A 25,091-nucleotide genomic window follows, 5' to 3' on the forward strand; every position below is an offset into this window, starting at 1 on the left:
TATATATATACATTAGGGCTGTGTAATTAATCGAAAATCCGATCTCGATTTCGGCTTGTAACGATTATGAAAAGCCATTAATCGAGATAAACGATTATTCCATCACGTACCGCCCCCTTTCCAGTTGTACACGTGTGAAAACTCTTTGCCTCTGCAAAGCTCAGTTCCACGTGAAAATGACTAAAAGCATGTGCTGTAATGTAACTTTTGCAGCACGGGATGCGCATCATTCATATTTTTTAAAGCGCAAAAGAGCACGTGCTGTTGTGTGTGTGTGTGTATGCGCCGTGCTTAGCCTCGGACAGGTAGCGTGTGTGTGTTTGCACGCGCGCCGCGCTTAGCCTCGGACAGCAGAGCACACACACATCTAACGCGATCTTAATGTGAGCGCTTTATGGTGAAATACATGCACACTTGTGTCAGAGCGCAGTGTTTAGTGATTATTCATATTAACCCTCATTTGTTTGATAAACAAGTTGAGAATCAAAAGACACGAAAAAGAAAAACCTTATCAGAGCCGCACTATTCTTTAAGTGAGCGTGCCGTATTCCTGCTGCTGCCGATTGTTTTTATCATTAATTAATAATAAAATCAAAAATACATTAAAGCACAGTTTAAACATAAAAGATTTAATAACTCATTTCTAGTAACTGATTTCTTTTATCTTTGCTATGATGACAGTACATTATATTTTACAAGATGTTTTTTAAGATACTAGTATTCTGCTTAAAGTGACATTCAAAGGCTTAATTAGGGTAAATAGACAAGTCATTGTATAACAGTAGTTTCTTCTGCAGAAAATCGAACATATATATTGCTTAAAGGGGCTAATATCGAGCTATTAAAATAGGTTTAAAAATATTCAAACCTGCTTTTATTCTAGCTGAAACAAAACAAATAAGCCTTTCTCCAGAAGAAAAAAAAATATTATAGGAAATACTGTGAAAAAACCCTCTGTTAAACATAATTTGGGAAATATTTATATATAAAAATAAATTCACAGGAGGACGAGTAATTTTGACTTCAACTGATAATCGTTTTGAATAATCGTGATCACAATTATGACCAAAATAATCGTGATTATGATTTTTCCCATAATCGAGCAGCCCTAATATACATACATAAATACATACATATATATATATATATATATATATATATATATATATATATATATATACACACAACAGTTCTGTCCGGTTCTCGAATCTGATTGGCTGCATCGCTAGGGCACTTCAGCTCATTTTGGAAGGGCACTTTCTATCCAAGACTAAAAAGGGCATGTGCACTGCACAGGTTGAGCCCTATGTGTGCACGTGCCTGGCTTGCTATAATACATAATAGGTAAAAAAACAAACAAACAAAAAAACATAAAAGCCTGAAGCTCTTTTTCTCCAATATGTCCTCACTTCTGGCCTCTGTTCTTGCTATTCTTTGAGATACACACCTTGTGTCTGTCCGGCAGAGGTGTGTGACTCGTGACTTTTTTGACCCCAGCGGTTCGATTAAAAAGAAGCTGCAGAAAACTTGTGCCTGGACTCCTCTCACAGCCACAGCGGTGTGTTGGACAGAAGTAGACGACACAAACATGGGCCCAGTGGAACTGTCCAACTGCCATGTCCTGCAAGAGAAGGATAGAAAAGTTTTAATTTAAAGATCCTGTAAGGCAGGGGCGTCAAACTCAAATTTGGCTAATAGTTTGACTGTAAAAAATTCTGTGTCAAAAAGCTAGCCTTTTGTCGGTTTACAACTATGAAAAATGCAAGTGTTAAAGTCTGTCAGATAATGTTTGATTGTTGTTAAAGCTATTCAATGCATCAAACAGGTTTCAAAGATAGAGTGGAATGCTGGTTTAGTTCAGTGTAGAGCAAAAATTATTCTGATAAGTTCAAGAGCAAAATGTTAAATATGTACCTCTCCTAAAATTATTTATTTTGTTGTTGTTGTTGAACCATTGTTAAATCCAGTACAACAAAGACTTTTGGCTGGTTTACAACTATGAAAAACACACATGAAGATTTAATTGTTGTTGAACCTATTCAATACATCAAACATGATGCAAAAATACAGTGGAATGCTGGTTTAGTTCTGCGTAGAGAAAAAATAGCTCGCATAATTTCAATATGGGCTGGTGGAACATTTTAATGAGTCATTTTTTGACTGGTTCAAATGTTTTGTTCAAAACTGATTCGTTTAGAAACAAAGCAAACGGTGAACTGAATCATGGACATAAAAATGTTTTTTTCAGAAATGGGTTTTTGTATACGAAGAGGATTTTAAAAAGTTCAATATGTACCCTGTACCTCTAATTAAATTATTTATTTTTTCTATTGTTGTTGAACCATTGCTAAAAATCAATTCATTCACGATTATGCTTATAAAATGGGAGAATCTGCATTCTTGGTCTTGATTCAAACAGTTGCTTATAAAATTTATTTCTAAAAGATATTATGGTAGACTTTTTTCAAAAATTATAAGACATGTTCAAAAATAAGTGGTTATTTATTAAAGCCAAAAGTATTCGTTTTTAAGATATCTATTGCTTCTTAAATAAAATAATGTAGCAAATACACTTTATTTAAATTTCTAAATAAACTAACATTTATGGTGATTTTGTTTTAATGTTACAATCATCAACTGGGACATTTCTTCCTTATTTTTTTTCTGGATTCTGCATGCAATGATGTGCATGCCATGAGGTGCCGTTGTCAAGAGATTTATTTTTTACTCCACTAATTTGTTGCTGGAAAATTAATTTGGGAATGAAGCTCATGGTAAGTCTTAATTTTCTGCTGAAATGTTCAACTATTATCCTTCGGGCAAGCTAATATAGATGTCAAAACTATAATTTGTCCCATGTTAATACGAGGGATTCTGCGAAAATGAAACACCTTTGAGTTTCGAGAAAAACACTCTTGCTCTCAATTCATTCTATGGGCATCTTCCTATTTCATGGCTTTAGTAGTTTATTGCTCTGTAACACCCAGAACAAGCTTTTGGGCGTTCTATTATAACAGTCATTTATGATTATTATTATTATTATTATTATTATGATATTTTTTTAAACATTTGGCCTTTATTTAAGAAAAGCCCCCAGTTTCTAATTTCCACATCTGTTATTGAATCATCATGTAGTTTATGTAGTGATCAAAATTCAACATTGAAACTTAATTTGATATTAATTTGTTTAAATGTGTATCTTAAAGGGATTGTTCACACAACAATGCACTGTAAAAAATGCTCTTTTCCACACAACTCTCTTTATGTTGTAAGACAGTGGTTTCCAAACTTTTTGCTGTGTGCACCCCTTTCTAATATTTGACACCTGTCAAGCACCCCTTTCTCTGATTAAACTCCAGATTTTTAACTACAATAACTAAATACACATATATTCTGTATACGTGGTTAAAATAATAAAATATGTGAATTTAGGGAAAGAGCTTTAATGAAGTTGACTATTTTCACAGCGTCTTTAAGGACCAACAAAAGTTCATCTGGTTTCTACTAAATTTCTACTGCTCCTTTGTGCTTTTGTTTTTCTTCTTCTGCAGTTCCTCCAATTTTCCTTGAAAAAAACATACAGGCATGTCTTGTACTGTAAAATATGACACGTGAAGTTTACCCAAGATAAATGGATGAAAATAATAAAAGGTAAAATTTTCCGCCATTTCAAACATTCTCTTGCGCACCCCTGGTGGTCAGACTGCGCACCCCAGTTTGGGTACCACTGTTGTAAGGGATTAAATATAGGAAACTTAAATCAATTAAGTTAACCTAATTGTTTTTACAAATTTAGGTAGATTAATCATAAAACAAATAAGTTGTGCCCCCCCCCCAAAAAAAACTCAAGAATTGTGTTGATTCAGCTTATGTAGTCAATTGGTAACAGAAACTAGAATTTTTCAAACATAGTTTCATTTGTGTTCAAAAAATAAATGAATAGGTTTAAAACCACATGAGAGAGTGAAAAATGATGAGTAATTCAAAGTTTTGGTTAAACTAAACCTGTAAAATCAGTCTTATTTGGACATTAAATCATGTTGGATGACTTCAGATGCAAAATAACCTTTTTAGTTAGCCGTTTTTATCACTGTCCTGGTCTTTGTTTCAGTAATTTAAATTCAATGGTTCACATGGGCAACAATACTTTAGAACGATTTAAATATGATTAAGACAATACTTTGATTAAGAGTCACCATGTACTGTAAACAGCGATTTTTGCTTACCTTAATCCGACTAAAGTCAGTCGTGGAGTATGCAGGTAATAGTGGCGTTATTGAGATAAACACCGCAATCCAACTATTACCGTCATGTAGAGCTTTTCGCTGCATTTTGTGACAAGCTTAAAAGGCTGTCAGTAAAGGTCGCGCGCGCATACATACTCACACACACATCACGAAGTGCAGAGTTTTTATTTTCCTTTCCATTCAGCTTTCCATTAAAACAACTCTCTTCCACCAGTCCTTACTTTATATTAGCATCTATTACCCCAGTGTGTCATGGGAGCGTGAATGATATGTTCATGACTGAAAGTGAAACTTAAAACGAACCGCAGTAAAGAAAAAAATTAAGAATAAAACACCCAAAATTGGATTTGAATAGTAAACGTGAATAGCCTGGTGCACAACATTTAAGAAGCACTTCAGGTAACACCCTTATTATATGCACTCTAAATAAGGCAAATAACTGATGTCCATGTAAACATAGTCAGTAGTGTCTTCAAAGTGAAAGATCCAGAAGGGCATCCTGCTTATTTGATTCAGAGTGGCACTTTTTTGTCTGACGCTCACTGGTTCGACTTTTATTTATTTATCGTCAGTCATTTTAAAAAGCCCCCGCTCCATTTTATGTGTGTATATTTTACTGGAGCGCATTAAATCTACAGGTGCCTGATAGTTAGCTGTGGACCTGACTTTAATCAAATTCCCTCTAGTGAACGCATAAAAATCATCATCATAACGAGTGCACGCCTCAATGTCTCGCACCCTCCTTAGTTTCAAAACCCCTGCCCTAGACGATCTTAATCCAGCATCTCTTGTCGTGAATTCGACTTCTTATCAATTAGAAATTATCAGACAGGAGGTTTTGAATATCATAAAATAGACTTTATTCTCCATAATAAAGCCGAGAAAGAGCAGAGCAGACCCCAGAGCATTCTGAAGTCTCTCCTGGACACTTCCTATCTCTGGTTCTCTCTTTCCAAAGTCTCTCCGGCTCCTTCTAAAGTTTCTGTGTGTTTCCAAAATCTTTATTCAAGTTTTTTGACACACCCCTAGGTGTCTCTTTTTAAACTCTTGACCATTTTTGAATAGGTTTTCTAGTCTAAGGGGTCTTGCTATTCTTGGCTCTCAGCCCGCTAGCTCATGTCAACAGAGATGTTACAGGTCTATGTCAGCAAAGTATAGATGCAACTTATGCAAAGGAACTACAGTGTAAGTGTTTACATACATTGTCATGATAGGATAATAACTTTATATTATGTTACTCATTCTAACTTCTGACACATACAGCTTCATGCAAGTATTTAACATGTATAATCAGTGCTTATACTCATCTTACACAGTATTTTTAACACATGCTGGCATGTTTGCTGCAAACACTACATACATTTTGTGAAGAGAAAATTAACTGCTTTACACTTAGAGAATAGAAATCTTCTTCACTCTACAATTCTGCCAATCATTTTTCAACTTTCAACCGAAGAGAAGCAAAGGTGCACAAGTCTTCACATTGTTTTACATATGTTGCTCAGCAATATAGACACCTCCAAATGGTGTTAAATGTGTCACATACTGTATTTATAAGGTATAAATCACCCCAAAATGTAATTTCTGTCTTTATGTAGGCCGCAAAATCAGCTGTTAAGCTGGATTTATACTTTCGCCTGGCGGTGCATTGTGCACCTCCGCTGACTGTGCATGCACCTCACGAAATGGACAAGGCTTTTATACTTGCTGCGTTCGCTGTTGTGATATTCATTAAAACAACAGGGGGCGGTCAAAAGAAACTGACTGTAAAGTCAGACGGATATAACAGAGAAGTAGAACGTTTCCGGAACTACGTCATATTCAATTCAATTCAACACAGGAAGAACATGCAAACACATTCGAATGAGTTTGAATGAGTTGAGATGACAGCGCTAACCACTGAGCCACCGCACCACCCACTTCCAATTCATGCAGACTTTAATAAAGCGCTAAACACTTATCCTATACACTAATGCAGTGTTAATAGCTGGTATAAAGTGTATTTCTTTACCTTAACAGCACATGCTGCAGTGGTGGTCTGGCTCCAGCAGCCTGCAGTGTATAATGATACACCTCCACATCCTTATCCAGAGTCTCCACCACTTCGCTGTGCGTCAGGTCTCTTTGCCACTGACTCTGTTCTCTTAAAATGCGCTGGAAAACCTCCTGCTGCGGAGCGTCCACTTCAGTTGTTCCTCTCCACAGCCGCAGAGGGTAGCCATCATCCACCTTTAGCAATCACATCACAGCCAAGTCAAACATCTTTTGCATAACGTCATCATTTATGCAGATAATATTTATTCCCTTTTTTAAATAGCCAAGAGAGCTTAACTCGCTGCAACTTGAGAAAAAACATGCAAATAGAAAAAAACCCAGCAAATTAAAAACATCTTCATCGTTTTGACAGCACATTTGATATAAGTAAAGTTTATTCATAAACTAATTTCGAGAGGAGCACGTGATTATGATTGAACACGGCTGGTTCTGCATTAGCGTGCATGATCCACCAATCAGGCCATTCCTAACCCACTATAAAGAGCCAGGGTTTTTTCACTACAGTCATCTTCGATTTGAAGAATTCCCCCCTCCACCCCTACCTTTTAACTTTCCCTCCATAGGGCAGCACGGTGGCCCAGTGACTAGCACTGTCGCCTCACAGCAAGAACGTCACCGGTTCTAGTCCTTTAACAGGCCGGTGGTCGTTTCTGTTTGTAGTTTGCATGTTCTTCCCGTGCTTGCGTGGGTTTTCCCCAGGTCCTCCGGTTTCCTCCCACATTCCAAAACATGCACAACAAGTAAATTGAGAAATCTTAATTTGCAATACAGGTAATCTCATAATGCAGCATATCTTTTAATAGCATTCAATTTTTAGTCATCAGCTCTTATCAGGGGGGAGTTGTCGAGATCTACCTGAGCTCAAGGCTCCCCTCTCTTCCTCCAAATGGGAGGGAGCCCAGGGCTCAAGAACCTTCGAGCTCAGGGCTCTCTCCTGGGACAGCATGCCAAACTTGTTTATAATCAATCATCAGCTAAGTGTGAACTCTTGAAATACGCATGTAGTGTCATGTAACAAATTACAAATACTCAAATCTACTGTAATCGTGGTTTTTTATTTTCAGGAATTGTTATTTACTAAATAGTTTTAATAATGTGTACTTTTACTTTCCCATGAGTACATTTTTAGTGTTGTATTGGTACTTTTACTCCACTATTTTCCTTCAACCTGCATTCACTACTTGATTTTTTCTTGTCTATGGGGATTAGAAATCAGTTCTGTGGTTCCTGTCCAATCTAATCGCACATAGAAGGTAAATTGCATCATAATGAACTACCTCAAGTCATGGGTGATTTATAATTGCAGCAAACTGTTCGGAAGCATTTAATGTGTCAAAGAAGATGTCCAAAATCATCACACGCATTGACAGTTTAGATGTATGTCACTGATGAGAAAATGACGGATGTTTACTGTATGATAATTAAAATAGCCTTAAACACCCAGCAGGCACATGACGTCAGATTGACGTTGTACCCCAACGTTGTGGGGAGATTGCATTTTGTTTGGAAATGAAAATCAGGTTGACGTCAGAACTAAATTATTTAAATAAAATAAATAAAATAAATTATATATATATATATATATATATATATATATATATATATATATATATATATATATATATATATATATATATATATATTATTTTAATTTTTTTCTATTAAGTGACTATAAAGTTTTAATCATTATTAAGAGGTTAAGTGAATTTAAATGGCATCAAATTATGGCAGGTGAATGTTAACATTACTTTGATTAAGCTTTAACTTAAGGCTTAGCCTTTAAGTTAGCCTGCCCCGGACCAGGCTAGTTTTCCAGCATAAGTTGCCAGGGTAACTAAATTTGAATTTATGAAACCGAATCCACCATTAATAAACCTGACTAACTAAAATAAGCCTGGCTTTTTCTGTAAGCTTGGTTTATGGAATAGCTCCCAAGTTGCATGTGTTGTGGCTTTGCTCCACATACTGTAATTATCTAACGTGTCCATATGTCTGAAATATTCTGAAGCAGCAGTACTGTTTTGTATTGTCGCATGACATTCCCGTCTTTTTAAAGAAAAAATGTATAACATTACTGCACATCAGTAACTTGCCAGTAACTTTTTAAATGTATGTTCCTGTAAGAAAACATTGCAAATAATCGGAAATCCGGCAACATCAATAATTAAACTCTTTGGAACAAGAGTTGGTTATCAAGCGGTGGACTTCCATATTCCGATTAGATGCCACCAAACCGCGTCATAGCTCATTACCATAAAGTTGACTTGATTTCAACTCTCCTCGACGCCCACACCAGCGAAGACTGCTGCACCTTGCCGCTGCCTCCCATTGAAAATGAATGACTTCTGGCACTTTGACACTCTCGCTGTTTTCTGTGTGAACGTACTGTACAGTAACACAACCTAAAAATTAACCAAATATCAACGTCATTTGACGTCGTTTTTGGACATCAAAATAACGTTGTCTTTAGACTCTGGCTAGATTTGAATTTTGGTCACCTGACATCAAAACCTAAATGTAACCTAATTTTAACGTTGTGTGCCTTCTGGGCAACAACTAAATGCACGACAGAATGTTGCGCGAAGCAATTGTTATTTGCTAGTTTCAGCTTGATGCAAGAGTCGTTTGGACATTTTGCGCCAAGCTGTTTAGATAGCAAATGCATTTGCGCTCATATGTGCGCCCATAGGCGTTCTGGTCTTAAAAAGCATGCGTGTTTTGGGCCGTTGCTATTTTGAGAAACTGTAATAGTCTGTTCTTTAGACCAGAACAAAGCTGGTCTAAAGTCCAGCGCAGAATGTGCCTCGCTTACACACTGCTTAACACACTCAAGATGTAGAGCAATAAGCAAATATCTTTACATATGAAAAATAATTAAAATATTAAGGATATATAGGATATAATAAGGATATATATATAGGATATAAATAGAAAGGATGAAAATATTACAAAAAATATTCTTTTCTAGCCTACATAAATTTAAAAACCACTGCCTTGAATCCTTCTTTATCTCAGGAGGCTTTTTCCGTTCATTCAACTTGCTTTTGTATAATGTTATCATTATTAGCAGTATTATTTATTAAATCCATATTTATATATATATATATTTTATTAAAAACAAGCTTAGATTCGCCCACCTGTCATGTTTCAGACCATATGGGGCACAGCATGTGTATTAGGATAAAACTCAGTTTTTTGAACACACTTTGTTATCATTGTTCATTTATTTGTTTGCTGGAAATTACAACTGAATTTAGAAATAGTTTTGAAACAAATCTTTGCGCTTAACAAACTAAATTAATTGTTTATAGGCTTACTGATGTCTGTGCATACATGGTTTCCCTATCCACGAGAGCAAAAGTGAAAGTGAATAATGAGATGCCTTACAGTATCTCTCATTCTTGCGCTGCAGATGCTCTGTTGAACTGTTTTCTTGCTAGTGAAATGCTCAATTTTTCCACTTACACTTACTTTACGTCATGTAAATAGCAAATGTGCTTATGACGCGACGCAACTGGCTCTTACAGGGAATGGGAGATAAGACTCTGATTGGTTTATTCTCAAAACACACCTATAACTCATTAAGAAAATAAACTCAACCCTTTTAGATCATGCGCCATGGCGCAAAGCGGATTTTTCCATCCTTAAAATAGCAAAAGTGGATTCTGACCTGCCCTGAATGCGTTTGCACCCTGCGCTTTACGCTTTGCGCATGAACTGTCAAAATAGAGCCTTTTATCTCTACTTGCATTTAATTTTTAGGCAAGTAATGGTACTTTTAATTGAGTATGATTTTTCAATACTCTTTCCACCACAGATAAATATAAAATAAGCAACAAAATATGACAATACATGCACATTTTGAGCTTAACCCTCAATCCCCCCACAAAAAAGAAAAAAAAATATAGTTGCCTTGTCCTCACAAACTATTTTCAAAATCACACTTCTTCACACTATTTTCAAAATAGATATTTTCAAAATCACACTTCTTTTCCCCTATGCAGGTCTCTGTTTGTCCACACGAAAAACAGAGTATAAAGTGTATAGAGTATAAACTTTCTAAAAACTTTGGTCAAGGCATTATCTACACATAATATGAATTCCCAATTAGAAAAATACTACAAACTATAAAATAATATTCATGAAAATACCTAAATAACAGACAAATCCAAATGCCCAATGCAAGCGTGCTGCATTTCAGACCAGTTCATCTCGATCACATTTAATGTCTCTGACATCACCTGTAGTCCCATTTAGCAACTTGTTAGCAACCATCTTTTTAAAGAAGCGTAACTGATGTAAGAAATCAAGAGTGTACTGTAACTGATGTGTTATGTCATAGAGTAAAACGTGAAAGTATCTTGAGTTTGTGTTAGCCACGAGCCTTATTTAACTGCTAACTGCTAAAATGCTAACCCGCTTCCGGGTTTTTGCATACAAATTGATGTCATAGTTCCTCTGCTCTATTTTAGCACACGTGATGTCCTCTGGAATGTTATTTCAGTGGCAATAAGCATAACGGCCAAAAGCAGCATCGCTAAATTTTATACTTATTTACAACACAATCTCATGGCAATCTTATGGTAACATTTTGATTTAGTGGCTAATTCATATTGAATTGTATGATTGTACATTTTAGAATGATTCGCTCATCCTCAATGAGGTGTAGGGTTAGGGGTGGGGTTCATATAAGAGGCTTCTTTAAAAATCGTATGAATTCATTAGGTTTTCCTGACAATATGTAAAATTTTTTCCTTGTAACATTATGCTGGGTATAGTGTAAAGAAAATAATCGAAAGATCTGAGAGTCATTCTGTGTTAATGTGCTGGACTACAATATTTCTTCTTCTAAAATATATAACTACGACTAATAAAATAACTATAACTAAATTAGTCTTATAACTAATAAAACTGATAAAAATTCTTCTATGTTGTCGCTGATTTCCATTTACATTGTGTTGTGTACTACTAGGCCACAACTAGTGCTCTGGGTCTCTAAAGTTTTGATGTTAGGAAATAAAACAAACCTTTTTAACTGCCACATCCACATGGTCCGAGCTTAAGCAGGATGTCCAGCCTTTAGACTTATCTCTGGCCTCTCTCAGGAGTTTTTGAGTGAGTAGAAATAGCCTGGCTCGGTCTGGAAGTTCATTTTCTCCAGAGCGGGATACAGAACTCGGGACTGCATCGTTTTGTTGTGAATCCTCTTTAAAGCTGCCTGCTCCATGGGTTTCCCAGTATTTCGGTATCTGTATTGAGGACATATACGATTGTTATATGTTTCATATATGCAATATACATATCATTTCGTTTGTTAAGTTGTATTGTAAATGCAATATTATTTCTAACATCATCATTTTGGATTGTTATTTCATATTATATATTTAGTGTCCAATTAACAACTTCTTATTAATGTTTAAATTTAAGGCACTACAGTGCATCTGGAAAGTATTCATAGTGCTTCACCTTTTCCAAATTTTTTTTTAATATTACAGCCTCATTCCAAAATGGATTAAAGTCATTTATTTCCTAAAAATTCTATACACAATACTCCATAATGACAATGTGAAAACAGATTTTTTGAAATTCAGCAGCAATTACAGCTTCAAGTCTTTTTGAATATGATGCCACAAGCTTTGAGAATTTTTGCCCATTCCTCTTTGCAGTACCTCTCAAGCTCTATCAGGTTGGATGGGAAGCAATGGTTTACAGCCATTTTCAGATCTCTCCAGAAATGTTCAATAGGGTTTAGGTTTGGGCTCTGGCTGGGCCACTGAAGAACATTCACTGAGTTGTTGTGAAGCTATATATCTATTGATATTTGGCGGTTTGCTTTGGGTCATTGTCCTGCTGGAAGATGAACCGTCGCCCCAGTCTGAGTTCAAGAGTACGCTGAAGGAGGTTTCCATTTAGGATGTCTCTGTACAAAGCTGCATTCATCTTTCCCTCTATCATGACTGCAGAAATAGAAATTTTTTTTGTACCTTCCCCAGCCTTGTGCCTTGAGACAATCCTGTCTCAGAGGTCTACAGACAATTCCTTTGTCTTCTTGCTTGATTTGTGCTTTGACATGCACTGTTAACCCTAGGACCTTATATAGACAGGTGTATGCCTTTTCAAATCATGTCCAATCAACTGAATTTACCACAGGTGAACTTGTTATTACTTATATACTTATTTACATGTGATTTTTCAGGTTTTTTAATTTTAATAAATTTGCAACAATTTCAAAAAATCTTTTTTCACATTGTCATTATGGGGCATTGTGTGTAGAATTTTGAGGAAATAAATGAATTTAATCCATTTTGGAATAAGCCTGTAACATAAAAAAAGTGGGAAAAGTGAAGTGATATGAATACTTTCCAGATGCATACGTGTATGTTTCACGGGTATATATTTGGAATCTGAGGACAAAATAAATAAATAAATAAAATAAAAATAAATTGCCTTTAAAGATGTACAAATTAGGCTAAAAATACAGTTTTTTATTTATTGTAGGAAATTTACAAAATATCTGATCTTGACTCAATAGTAAAACCATTTTGGAATAAAAGAAAATGTACAAATAGTAGAATCTTTTCAATAACCTTCTTAAAGTAAATTTAAAATCTGAGAAAATCAGATTTAAAGCTGATACTTATAAAAAATTACTTTTTAAATATTTACTGTACAACATTTATAAAATATCTTCTTGGAACATGATCTTTATTTAGTACTCTAATGATTTTTGCCATTAAAAACAAACGAAGTCAATCATTTTGACCCATACAATGCATTTTTAGCTATTGCCCATGATATACCAGTGCAATTTCAGAATTGAGGTTTAAACTTGTGGTCCAAGATGACAAATTAATTTATTAAGCTGGGATGTTCATTTTTACAGCCATTTCTAGACTTTCCTATTACCCTTTTTAAAACCCCTGGATTTGAATGTTTTTTTTTCTTTTCTTTTTTCGCATTATCACACCTGGAACGAGGGAAAATATATTGTTTATCAGAGGTCTACAGCACATTTAGATTGCATGCATATGATCACGGATATTAGTACTAATTAGTAGTACTATGTACCTGGAAAAGGCGAGAGCATTCAGTAACCATATGTGACAGTCCCTGTGTTGCAGCCAGATTCTCACTTAGATCCCTCTGGTCTGGCCTTCCCAGGCTGTATTTCCGTTGTCTAGACCTATGTTCAAAAGCAGAAAATGGTACAAATTTGAGACATTATGCACACAACGTTGAATTCATTCAAATGTCTAACCCTTTCTCCAATTTATACACTGAAAAATTCCCAGAATTTCACAAGTTACTGTAATTTCTCACAGTAAATAACATTTGTCTTACTTCACAGGATTTCACCGTGAAATTCACAGTAATATGTCGTATTCAAAACATTATTGTGAAATTAAGGCAGGCAGCATGATTACAGTAAATTACTGTATAAAGGACTATATATTTTGCATGTTATTTATAGGAATTCAAAGTCTGTATTTAATTCAACATAGAAATGAATACACATAAACTTTTATTGTATATACAGTTGAAGTCAGAATTATTAAAACCCCTGAATTATTAGTCCCCGTTTATTTTCCCCCCTAACTTCTGTTTAACGGAGAGAAGATTTTTTTCAACACATTTATAAACATAATAGTTTTAATAACTCATTTAATAACTGATTTATTTTGTCTTTGCCATGATGACAGTAAATAATATTTGACTATATTTTTCAAGATACTTCTTTACAGCTTAAAGTGACATTTAAAGACTTAACTAGGTTATTTAGGTTATGCCGGTTAGTTTAATTAGGCAAGTTATTGTATAATGATGGTTTGTTGTCGACAATCAAAAAATATAGCTCAAAGGGGCTAATAATTTTGACCCTAAAATGGTTTAAAAAAATTAAAACTGCTATTATTCTAGCTGAAATAAAACAGATAACACTTTCCCCAGAAGAAAATTTTTAGCAGGCACATTGTGAAAATGTTCTTGCAATGTTAATGTTAATAGGTTTGGTAATTTTTTACCAAAATTAATAACCCCCCCCCCCCCGGTTTACTTTTTTTAAGTTTACTTATACTACTTCAGTATATTTAAATAAATATTAAAACTTTTATAACTAACAAATGAGAATAGTCATATGTCCTTCATGTTTTTTGGTACAAACCTAAATTACATTGTAAAAAAAAGTGCCTGGTTCCACACTATCAATTTGTGTTGGGACAACATGAAGGAATTAAGTTAACTTATTAGCATTTTCAAATTTAAGTGGATTGAACATAAAACAACTAAGATGTCCCAGCTCAAAGTTGTTTCAGCTCATTTTAAATAAGTGAACAAACAGCAAATGAAATTTTTGGAGTATTATATTACTTGTTGCCTTATAAATATATCTGTATATCTATTTTATTTTTTGGCTACACTGCAAAAATGTTTACTATGATCTACTATCTGTTTTAGTTAGCTTTTTTGTAGCTCAACAATTCAACAAATAAAAGATTATGTATATTAGAAAATACAATCTCTGTTAAAGGCATTCCCCAACCTTTGCCATTATTCTTCCTCCTTTCTCAGATAAGACGGTGGGGTCAAATCAAATGTGACCAATGGCCAACTGAGCCCTAATTTGGCCATCTCAGATTTGGAATAACTATTACATCAGTTAAAGACTTTTAATTGTATTTGTAGGTGTAAAGCATTACTTTGCTACAGCAATTCACTTGTAAAAATATCTTTTAGAAGCTAAATTTAAGTCAAATACCACCAAACTGCTCAAACTACCTCAGAATTTGGTGTCTACTTAACAAAAATGGTCAAAAGTATATGAAAAAATATGGTTTATATTATACAAAACATACACAGAAAAAAGGGGCACCCTTGTATGGTCATAAATGGAAACTGAATGGTTAAAAAAGGTTATGTTAAATTAGAAAAGACAATCTCTGTTAAAGGCATTCCCCAAACTTCCCCAATATTCTTCCTCCTTTCTCAGATGGGATGGTAGGGCCAAATCAAAGATTACCAATGGCCAACTGAGCCCTAATTTGGCCATCTCAGATTTAGAATAACTATTACATCGCTTAAAGACTTTTGATTGTATTTACTACATTTTATTTATGACGATCCACTCAAATCTACTCCATTTCTTTAGAAATTTGCTTAATGCTTCAAGTATAATTCTGAATTTTTCACAACATTCAAATTCAAAGCCTAAAAATGTTTCACCAAAAGAGCTGAGTAGATCACAGTAAACGTTTATAGTGTATAGGCTGGAGTTATACTAAAGATTGGGTTGCTGTAACAAAGCCTACATTTAATTTTACAACACATTTAGCTGTTTTTTTTTTTTTTTAGTGCTTCTTATAGCGGTACATTGAAATTAACCTTAAAAGTTATCTGCAGTGCCAGTGCATAACACCGAATCCAGAGCTCAGCAGGAGAGCAAAGAGAGCTTGTTGGCTCTCTGGCAGCTGGCTTTTTCAGAAATAGAGGGAGTTTCTTCAAAATGCCTTCAAGTCTGCCTCTTATGCATTTACCCTGTGACGTAACTGTATCACTTTCCTTTTCACCCTCAAGACACTCCAGAGGAAAAAGGGTCTATAGCATCCCTATACTCCGGAGCCAAGAGTATTAGATAACATGTTGTGGAACATTCATCAGTCTTCATCTTCGCAAAAATAAAGTTTGAAGGGACCAGATTTGGAAATATTAATCCCAATTTCCTGGAGAAATACATCTTTTCGCTGGTTCTTGTCCTCAAATTTTCTCTGTCACTCGTCCAGCATTTCATTAACCAGCTGAAATGTATTACAGATACAATATCTTGGTTATCTGTAAAATTAAAGCCAGATGTGGAACTGCGCTGTTACATAAGCTGCTCTCACAAAAAACGATTATAGCGTACAAAACAGGGTGGACAAAAAAAAGCTTTTGGCTTTTCAATGGGAATTGATGTAATCTTTATTGTGAAATATGACAGGTGTGATATATTTAGAAAGTTACAAGGATATGCTTATTGGATTTCTAGCGCAAATGTATGGGCACCAATGCACTTTTATGGTAACTTTTATGCTCCTGATAGCGAGGCACTTAAGTTTAATTCACTATATTGCAATTAAATCCTAATCATGACAAACTAAATATCCCTAAAAAGGCTTCTAAACACATATTTTGTAACTGTTCTTAGTTTTTTGTTTTGCAAGAAGAGTTCAAAATTCAATTACTGTCACCCTTCAACCCGTGGGACCATTTGTTGTTACATTTTTAAACCATAATATTATAATTTAAAAATAAAGCAATCAGCACAAAATATGGTTTGAAACCTGATCATTTCTAGTTTCTAAGCATTACTTAGAATTACTTATCAAAGCATTACTTTGCTACAGCAATCCAATTGTAAAAATATCTTTTACAAGTTAAATTCAATTCAAATACCACCAAACTGCTCATATTACTTCAGAATCTGATGTCTATTTACAAATATTGTCAAGTATGAAAAAACTTGGTTCATATTTCACAGAAATAGGGGGCAAACTTGTATGGTCACTAATAGAAATTTGGAAATTGAATGTCAACTAGTGGTCATGTCTGGTTTTTATTGGTTTCTAAAATCACAGTGGATGTTATGAAGTGCACAGAATCCATCTCACAATGAGTGTGTGACCTATGTACACACATTAGCAAGAAAATACACATACTGTAAGTAATATATATATATATATATATATATATATATATATATATATATATATATATATATATATATATATATATATATATATTGGTGTCCAAAACTGTAGTAGAGTTGCACTCAACAAATCTCTATAATGACAGTACAACCCATGTAAATTAGGGTTGTAATGATACACTGAAGTCAGGTAAATAAATAATTATTTCATTAAAGTAACGTTTGTATTCATGACAGAAATCAAAATAATTTGCTTAATTACTAATAGACAGCTCACTAAGTGTTAAATACCTATCGCAGAGTCTGACTAATATGTTTCAAATTAAATCCATTTACATAAATGTTATCAATCAGCACAAACAAAAACAACATCTCTTCTGGTCTTCGAATTCACTCAGGCTGCATCCTGAAATCACCTACTCCTAAGTAAGCACTACATTTGAATTTGAATTTACTACATGACTGTAAGAAAAGTATGTTCGATATAGTTCTATATGTGAATGTTGGTACTATGAATGGAACTTGGATGTACTACATCCGCCATTTAGTCATTATAACGTGACCTACTTTCGTCAGTTGCGTCACTTCACTCCCATTCAGGAACTCTCTTGCATGACATAATGGGATAGCGTAGTATCTATTGGATGCACCCTTTAGAGTCTTGCCAGAAGTAGTAGGTCATCCGGGTACTTCTCACATACTGTTTTTTGAATACTATGAATTCTGACACACTCGGCTCGCAAACTGTTTTTAACGTACTATATTATGGAAGTATGTGATTTCAGAAGCTGAGTCAGTCATTTTCATTCACTCGAATGAATAGTGAATGAGAGTATAGGGGAGGCTTTCAGATACAGCTCTTGATTAATTAGATCAGCTGCGATTAATTAGGGTCAGAGCTAATCTCTGCAGGATAGTAGCTCTCCAGGACCAGGTATTGGACAATCCTGGCTTACACCCACCTCATGCTGGTTCTGTCTCTTTTAAAAGAGTTGAGATGGAACAGGGAGGGTGCCAAACACACAGCGATGTTGGTAGGGGTCATTTGGTTTTCCTCCACGCAGGCGACCACCTCTTGGAGGAAGAGCAGAAGGCTTTGAAGAGCCTCCCTGTTCTCATCAGGCAGGAGGTAGATGGCTGCTTGGACCCCCACAAACTGTTGATCTTTGGGAAAGTCTGAAGAAAAAGCGAGGGCATTAAATGCTGAGGGATATATTTGAAACAGATGCCAAAGTTTGTGTTTTAACCATCAGGTTTGACAGCTTGTTACTCTCTGCGTAAATACAGTAGGTCTTTGAGTCAGATCTTTTCATTTGTTTGGACTTAAGCTGGGCTTACATTGGTAGATGTGCAGGAAGCTTTCGCACAGTTTGCTGGAAAAGATGGGTTCAGGCAGGTCTCTGAAATATTGCTTCACCATGTCTGCCACATCAAAAGCAGACTGATTTTCAAAGGACACGCCATCTGGGTCAGCTTCCACCATGTCCCTTAAATTCTGAATGCGGGACTTGACCCCAGACTTTCGAAAGAGCCCAACCTGTCAGATTTGACAAAATATGTGTAAGCAAAAGGCGATCTAAAGTAATCAGTTATACTACGCATGAATAGAAATTCAGCCAGTAACAGCCATTCGTTTAATGAATTCCATTAAGAATATGGATTTGGTCTCTCTAGGCTACATTTTTGCAAAACATGAAATCACTGGCACAATAGTTAAAGTGTCCACTAGTCAGGCAAAATTGTAATGTTTACACTCCTAACAACCATTTTAATGTGGTCATGTTATGAGGCGCCGTGTAGGATTTAAATTAAACTTTGCTTATCAATACACTCATAAAACACGTGCATATACACCTATAAAATGCTCACATATACACCTATACTATTAGATGTTCAAAACAACATATACGAAACTTTTGCATATACATATAAACTTGACGCATGCATAGACACACATACACACGCACATACTTATAAACTCAATCCTCGCATAAACACCCACATTAACACACACATACATATAATCTTGCTGGATGCAAACATACCTGTGCACACTTGCATATACAGTTGAAGTCAGAATTATTAGCCCCCCTGTTTATTTTTCCCCAATTTCTGTTTAACGAAGAGAAGATTTTCTCAACACATTTCTAAACATAATTGTTTTGATAACTCATTACTAATAACTGATTTCTTTAATGTTTGCCATGATGACAGTAAATAATATTTGACTAGATATTTTTCAAGACGCTTCTATTCAGCTTAAAGTGACATTTAAAGGCTGAACTAGGGTAATTAGGGTAACTAGGCAGGTTAGGGTTATTAGGCAAAAAGGTATTGTATAATTCTGTTTTTTTTCTTTAGACTACCGGAAAAAAATAGCTTAAATGGGCTAATAATTTTGTCTTTAAAATGGTTGTTTAAAAATGAAAAACTGCTTTAATTCTAGTCTAAATACAACAAATAAGACTTTCTCTTGAAGAACATTTTTTTATCAAAATTCTCTTGCTTTGTTAAACATCGTTTGGGAAATATTTAAACAATAAAAATAAAATCAAAGGGGGGCTAATAATTCTGACTTTAACTGCAAATATATACTCAATTCTCACATAAACACCCACATTAACATGAACATATGAACATATAAACTCGCAGCATGCAAACACACCTATACACACTCACATATACATATAAATTTGATCTTTGCAAATACACCCACATCACATGCACATTTTTTATTTTATTTTATTTTTTTACTTATTTTTTCAACTTATTTTTAAAAATTTTAATAGGAGACTACCCATAATTTTGTGAAATAGCATTTTAGATTGCATCCTATGTAAAATACCCATGATAATGTGAAGAAAATCCCCTCTCCTCTCCCCCTCGGTCTGCACTCACATTGCATTTTTACGTACCAAACCTGAGCACGCTTACATCATCGATGATGCGACTGTTCAGCTTAACAAGAAGAGAAGCACTCTCGCTCAGCACAGTGGAGATTGCTTTAGGTATACAATTTTATATTATTTCTAGTCGTTTGAGATGCCGTGACACGCAGTCAAATACTTCGCAAAACAGATCCACCACTTTTGACGCTCATAAATTATCATAAAAGTCCTCGTGCTGCGGGTATTAGGAGGTTTGCTGAAGGTGCAGCTGACATGCAATGAGGGGTTTGTGTCTTTAATAAACTATGGCAGTTTGCGTTCATTGAACAGTTAGAGTTATTAATAAATAAATAATTTGCTCACACTACAAGGCAAGCGCATGGCACCGAAGCCCAAGCGAACCAACCAGGCCATGACCAGCCAACTGAGCCATGCCTGAGCCCGATTCAGAGCACTCACACATCTCAACCGAACAGGGAAATGTGCCTGGCCATGGTTCGGATAGCATAGTAACCATAATAACTTACCATAATAACTTTTTAAACTCCGACTATACCCAGGAAGTACTACAAGTCAGATAACTGAGGTAACTTCGTACTCTCTCAAATTACTTAAATATGGATATTCCAACCTGATCTCATGAGAAAACGTGAGTATTTATTCCATTTAGTAGCTAATTTGTGCGAATTCGTACAAGTTCAGTGATACAAAATGTACTATTTTAAAAAAGAGACGTCAAGAGAAAATCATACTAAATTGTAAAAATGAGATGCAATTTCATATGGATTAGCCATTAATCAAAAAGCCACGAATTGCCGTGAGACTGTTATTTATATATTTCCACGTTTTAATAATCTTGAAGTAACTTGTTTTAATACATAACAAATAATTTTTTTTAACCCTAACCATCTTATACCCAGTATTGGGGAGGTTACTTTGGAAATTTAATAGCAAAAACAATTTACCCTATTTAAAATGTAATAAGCAGTGTACCTTTTTAATTACTTTATAAAGTAAAGTAACTGATTACATCTGATTACCTTTTGATTACTTTTAATTGTTTAATTATTATTTTTAACTAAATCATTTTTCAAGCATTTATACCAAGCAGGTGTGACTTTACAGTAGCTCGGTTTGCTATTAGAATTTCAAAATCTTTCATCACTTGAATTAAGATTATATTCATTTATTTTTAAGTACAGCCACCACAAAACCAGACCTTATTACAAAAAATTGTTTACTGTTGTTACAAAATCTAAATTTTAGTTAGTGGTGCAGGATGATTTTTGTGGCATTTGCAATCAAAAAATACATCTAAGCCATTTTTGCCATTTTCATTTTTAAATCAAAGCAGCTTAAATCCAAATGAATCAAATCTTAGTGATCAATAAAACTGTCAATGAAACACATGAGGGATACTTGTTTAGTTCAGTTGTTTACTGCTATTAATATGCTGTACCAAACAGAAACAATTTATAGTATATAACAACAAAACAAAAAATGCAATAAAACCAGGTGTTACACATTTAAAATACTATAGTAATTTATAGTGAAGGGAAATATTTGGAAATGAGCATTATATTTTATATATATTTACAACTTTTCATTGATAAATTACACTACATAGTATCATTAGAAACTATCATGAACTAATAGCAATTAGCATAGTATACTTTAGCCTGTTCTAGAATAAACTATATATTTATATTTATCAATCCGGGGTCACCACAGCGGAATGAACAGCCAACTTATCCAGCACACTTATGCAGCGGATGCCCTTCCAGCCGCAACCCATCTCTGGAAAACATTCACACACACATTCACACGCACACTCATACACTACGGACAATTTAGCCTACCCAATTCACCTGTACCACATGTTTTTGGACTGTGGGGGAAACCTGACCACCCGGAGGAAACCTACACGAATGCAGGGAGAACATGCACACCCCACACAGAAACACCAACTGAGCCGAGGCTTGAACCAGCGACCTTCTTGCACTACCTACTGCGCCACTGCTTCGCCCATATATATATATATATATATATATATATATATATACACACTGTATAGACCTCCTCTCCTTCAGTCATCTTTCCATTAAGAAAATTTCAGAATTTCGGACAGACCAGAGGGAGAATTGGCAGTAACACAAAAAAAATTTGTTGTTGACCACCGAAAAACATGTTGAAGAAAAAATCATCCCTTTCACCATCATATGGCTTTATTTTCATCCACTAGACACCGGCCTCACAGCTCTGTGAATGCTGGTGTTCTCACTTATTGATCCTCTGTTGGATAAATGTAGCTTGTGTGGACGCTACAGCGCTACTTGACTAAAAAAATAGCTTTGCTACTGATAAGCTATTTGATTTAGAAAGTAGCTACGCTACCGCCATGCTACTGAGAGATGTAGTTATAGCAGAATAGCACCCCTTTTATAAATGGCCTTAGCAGAAGGCATCGTGCAGATAAAAATCTACAGTTAATATTATTCAACATATGCCAGATTTTTTAAAGAAAATGTTTAGATGTAACCCCATTTGTAATCTTTAACATTTTCATAAGTAACTGTAATTTAATTACACATTTTGTCTCCTGTAAAGAATTACTGTTACTTTAATTTTGTAATTAAATTACATAACGGCGTTACATCTAACTAGTTACTCCCCAGCACAGCTTATACCTTTATCTTTTTGTACAATTACCATATATGGATTGTGTCAAATGAAAAATTCAATGTGTTTTGATTCACCTAATAGTAGGTTTGTTTGTTTTATGGCTAATAACATTTTAAGAAAGACCCCCCCCCCACCCCCAAATAAATAAATAAATAAATATAAATAGAATATTTAAGAACAATCGCTGCTGTAAAGTGCTCTCTTTGTTTAGCCACTTAATGGATTTCATACCTGATCTAAGCACTTGGTCCTTAAGAACTCCATTGCTCTCAAAATGCTCGGTGGCAAAGGCTTCCCCGACTGCTGGACACTCTGTAGCAAAGGCACCTCAAACACTTTTCTGCTCTTATGTTCTGAAGGTTTAACCTTTCGGTATAATTTTGGCACAGTCCTAAAATAGAAAAAGAACAGAATGATGTATTTTCAGCTAGTCACCAGCATTACTCGCGTACATTTATCTGAGATAATGAAGTGTTGAACTGAATTGAAGGAAGGGTATATTTAGCAGATCACATTAACCATATTAGCAGTGTTGTGAGGCCTTCATGCACTTCGCCATCAGTGATAAATGTGGCACGTGTTGAACTGACATTTCATTTGTTTGTTGTAATAAGCTTCATGTTATTTTCTCAGAGCTTAAGCAATCTAATAGTGTAGAAGTAAAGCAATTAGAATAGATGTAGTGGTTTTAATCTTTGAGTACATATTGGCCTGCTGGCGAAAGGCTCCTGATGAATCTCCAACTGTCCTTTTGGTTTAGCAAAGCCCATATTGATTTACATTCTGAAAGGCCTTTTATCATTAGACAGCCATTTTGCTGCCATGACCATAGGCTGTGTAGTAGGGAAGATAACCTGACAGCTATTTAGAGCTTGCTTTTCATTATTTCTATATAAATCAAGTTCAGGGACCTTGAGATAAAACTTCAAAGCCAATTAAATTTGCTTTTGCCGGAGCTGACTAATTTGACAAAAATTGGATTTTAAAAATTTCATATCGTTTAGTTTCTCTTGATAGCGTTAGCCTCAATTACCCCTTCATTTCTCTTCAAGCCTGACTCTCCTCGCTATTAAGCTGCGTTGTTCAATTAAAGACAATATCAATATACACCTTATTCCATTTGCTCAATTACGTTTCCCTAGTGGCTCGGTGCGGTTGTTTAGATTCAAAAGGCTACATGTTTAACACAAATTTCCAATAACTAGTCTCATATATTGTTTATTGCAGAAGAAAAATGTCTTGAATCAGCGGCTTATGTGAAATCAGCAAGCTGACAGTGAGGATGCTGAATGCTCAAGCAAAGCGATCAATGTGAATGTGGGGGCAGAGTTGAGAGTGTTGTTTCTTTTGTAGTTAGCTCAGTGGTTGTTAAAACAAATAGCCTAATTACTTCTCTCCCAAAAAAGTCAATTATCCTCTCCTCTTCGCCTTAAGCGATTGTTTTTTTGTCCATTTAACTACAGAAATGCATAATGTCAAACATGTTATTAATTGCTCTACGGGGAGCTCAGTTCTCTGATTTGGGTTAAAATATCAAAGGGAAGGTTGGTATGAAAAGCACTAAGCAAAAGGCAGATAATTGCTATTATCCTCATATCTTTTCAAATAGAAATGTGCTTCATGTTTGGTGACTTAGGAAGGTTGTTAATTAGCAGTTAATAAGCATTTTCACTGTATTGCACTTATCCAGTTGCTTAAATAATTATATACTTATGGGAAGTTAAACTGGGAGTCTCACATTGTGAAGTTTATTTATAAACTAAATTTGAGAGGATCACATGCTTATGATTGGCTAAGGCTGATCCTACATCAACCAATACATGATTCGCAAATCAGACCATTCATACGTCACTATAGATAACGTTCGAGGTTACAGAAGTAACCCTTCGTTCCCCGAGGAGGGGAACGGAAGTGCCATGAATGGGAGGATTCGGATCAGAAGCCGCTTATCTGGAGAGTATTGAACGGGCCAATGAATGAAATTAATTGGCAGCGTAAGCTTGCGCAGGTGTGCGACATCTGCAATCATCTCAGCATATAAGCACACCTGAAGCCAGCAGACGCCATCCTTTTAAGCTGAAGAGACTTTCAAACAGCTAAGGGACAGTCATTATGGTGACGGAATATGGCACTTCCGTTCCCCTCCTCGGGGAACGAAGGGTTACTTCTGTAACCTCGAACGTTCCCCTTCGGTTGGGGAACTTCAGTGCCATGAATGGGAGAATATGGAAAGCGCCATAATGACTGCACCTTACCAACACCCCCGATGAGGAGATAGTCAAGCAAGCGTGACGCACCCACATCATGGGGGGCGCGGTCCTCCAACGTGTCCCTGGCCCTAATTTATCCTACTTCAACAGAAGTTTTACGGATTTAGATATATTTTTTGGGAAGTCGTGAGCATCTAGATAATTCTAGGAAATACGACAGTACGTTGGGAAGCGTGCAATCCCGATAGGGAGGACGCTGCGGAGGCCATCCGTTACCCAAGGGGGGGATAGATGGCAGAATTACCTATGGACTAGCCCTAAAAAGGGG

The 25,091-nt window shown here is 35.4% G+C and overlaps 1 protein-coding gene and 1 long non-coding RNA gene across 6 annotated transcripts in view; both read right to left on the reverse strand.

Annotated features, from left to right (window-relative positions):
• si:dkeyp-23e4.3 overlaps positions 1-25,091 on the reverse strand; it is a 152,462-nt gene that overhangs the window by 3,835 nt on the left and 123,536 nt on the right. For 2 of the 5 annotated variants that reach the window (XM_087301743.1, XM_087301745.1), the window contains exons 7-13: positions 22,785-22,944; positions 18,322-18,520; positions 17,946-18,159; positions 13,371-13,485; positions 11,330-11,551; positions 6,259-6,476; positions 1,448-1,621 (exon numbers count right to left, since the gene is read on the reverse strand). In XM_087301743.1, the coding sequence (XP_087157869.1) occupies positions 1,448-1,621; positions 6,259-6,476; positions 11,330-11,551; positions 13,371-13,485; positions 17,946-18,159; positions 18,322-18,520; positions 22,785-22,944 (1,302 nt within the window). Of the gene's footprint in view, positions 1-1,447; positions 3,471-4,378; positions 6,477-11,329; positions 11,552-13,370; positions 13,486-17,945; positions 18,160-18,321; positions 18,521-22,784; positions 22,945-23,181; positions 24,358-25,091 lie in introns of those variants that run through there. The other 3 variants (XR_015520513.1, XR_015520515.1, XR_015520514.1) reach the window with 3 other exon arrangements.
• Positions 19,326-21,558, reverse strand: LOC147838926 (uncharacterized). The gene is made up of 2 exons (XR_015520619.1): positions 20,483-21,558; positions 19,326-20,415 (listed from the first exon to the last, which is right to left on the reverse strand). It is a non-coding gene; the product is annotated as an uncharacterized LOC147838926 (long non-coding RNA).

This window comes from Danio rerio, chromosome 21 (assembly GCF_052040795.2).
Source record: "Danio rerio strain M-AB ecotype USA chromosome 21, GRCz13ab, whole genome shotgun sequence".
Taxonomy (NCBI): Eukaryota; Metazoa; Chordata; class Actinopteri; order Cypriniformes; family Danionidae; genus Danio; species Danio rerio.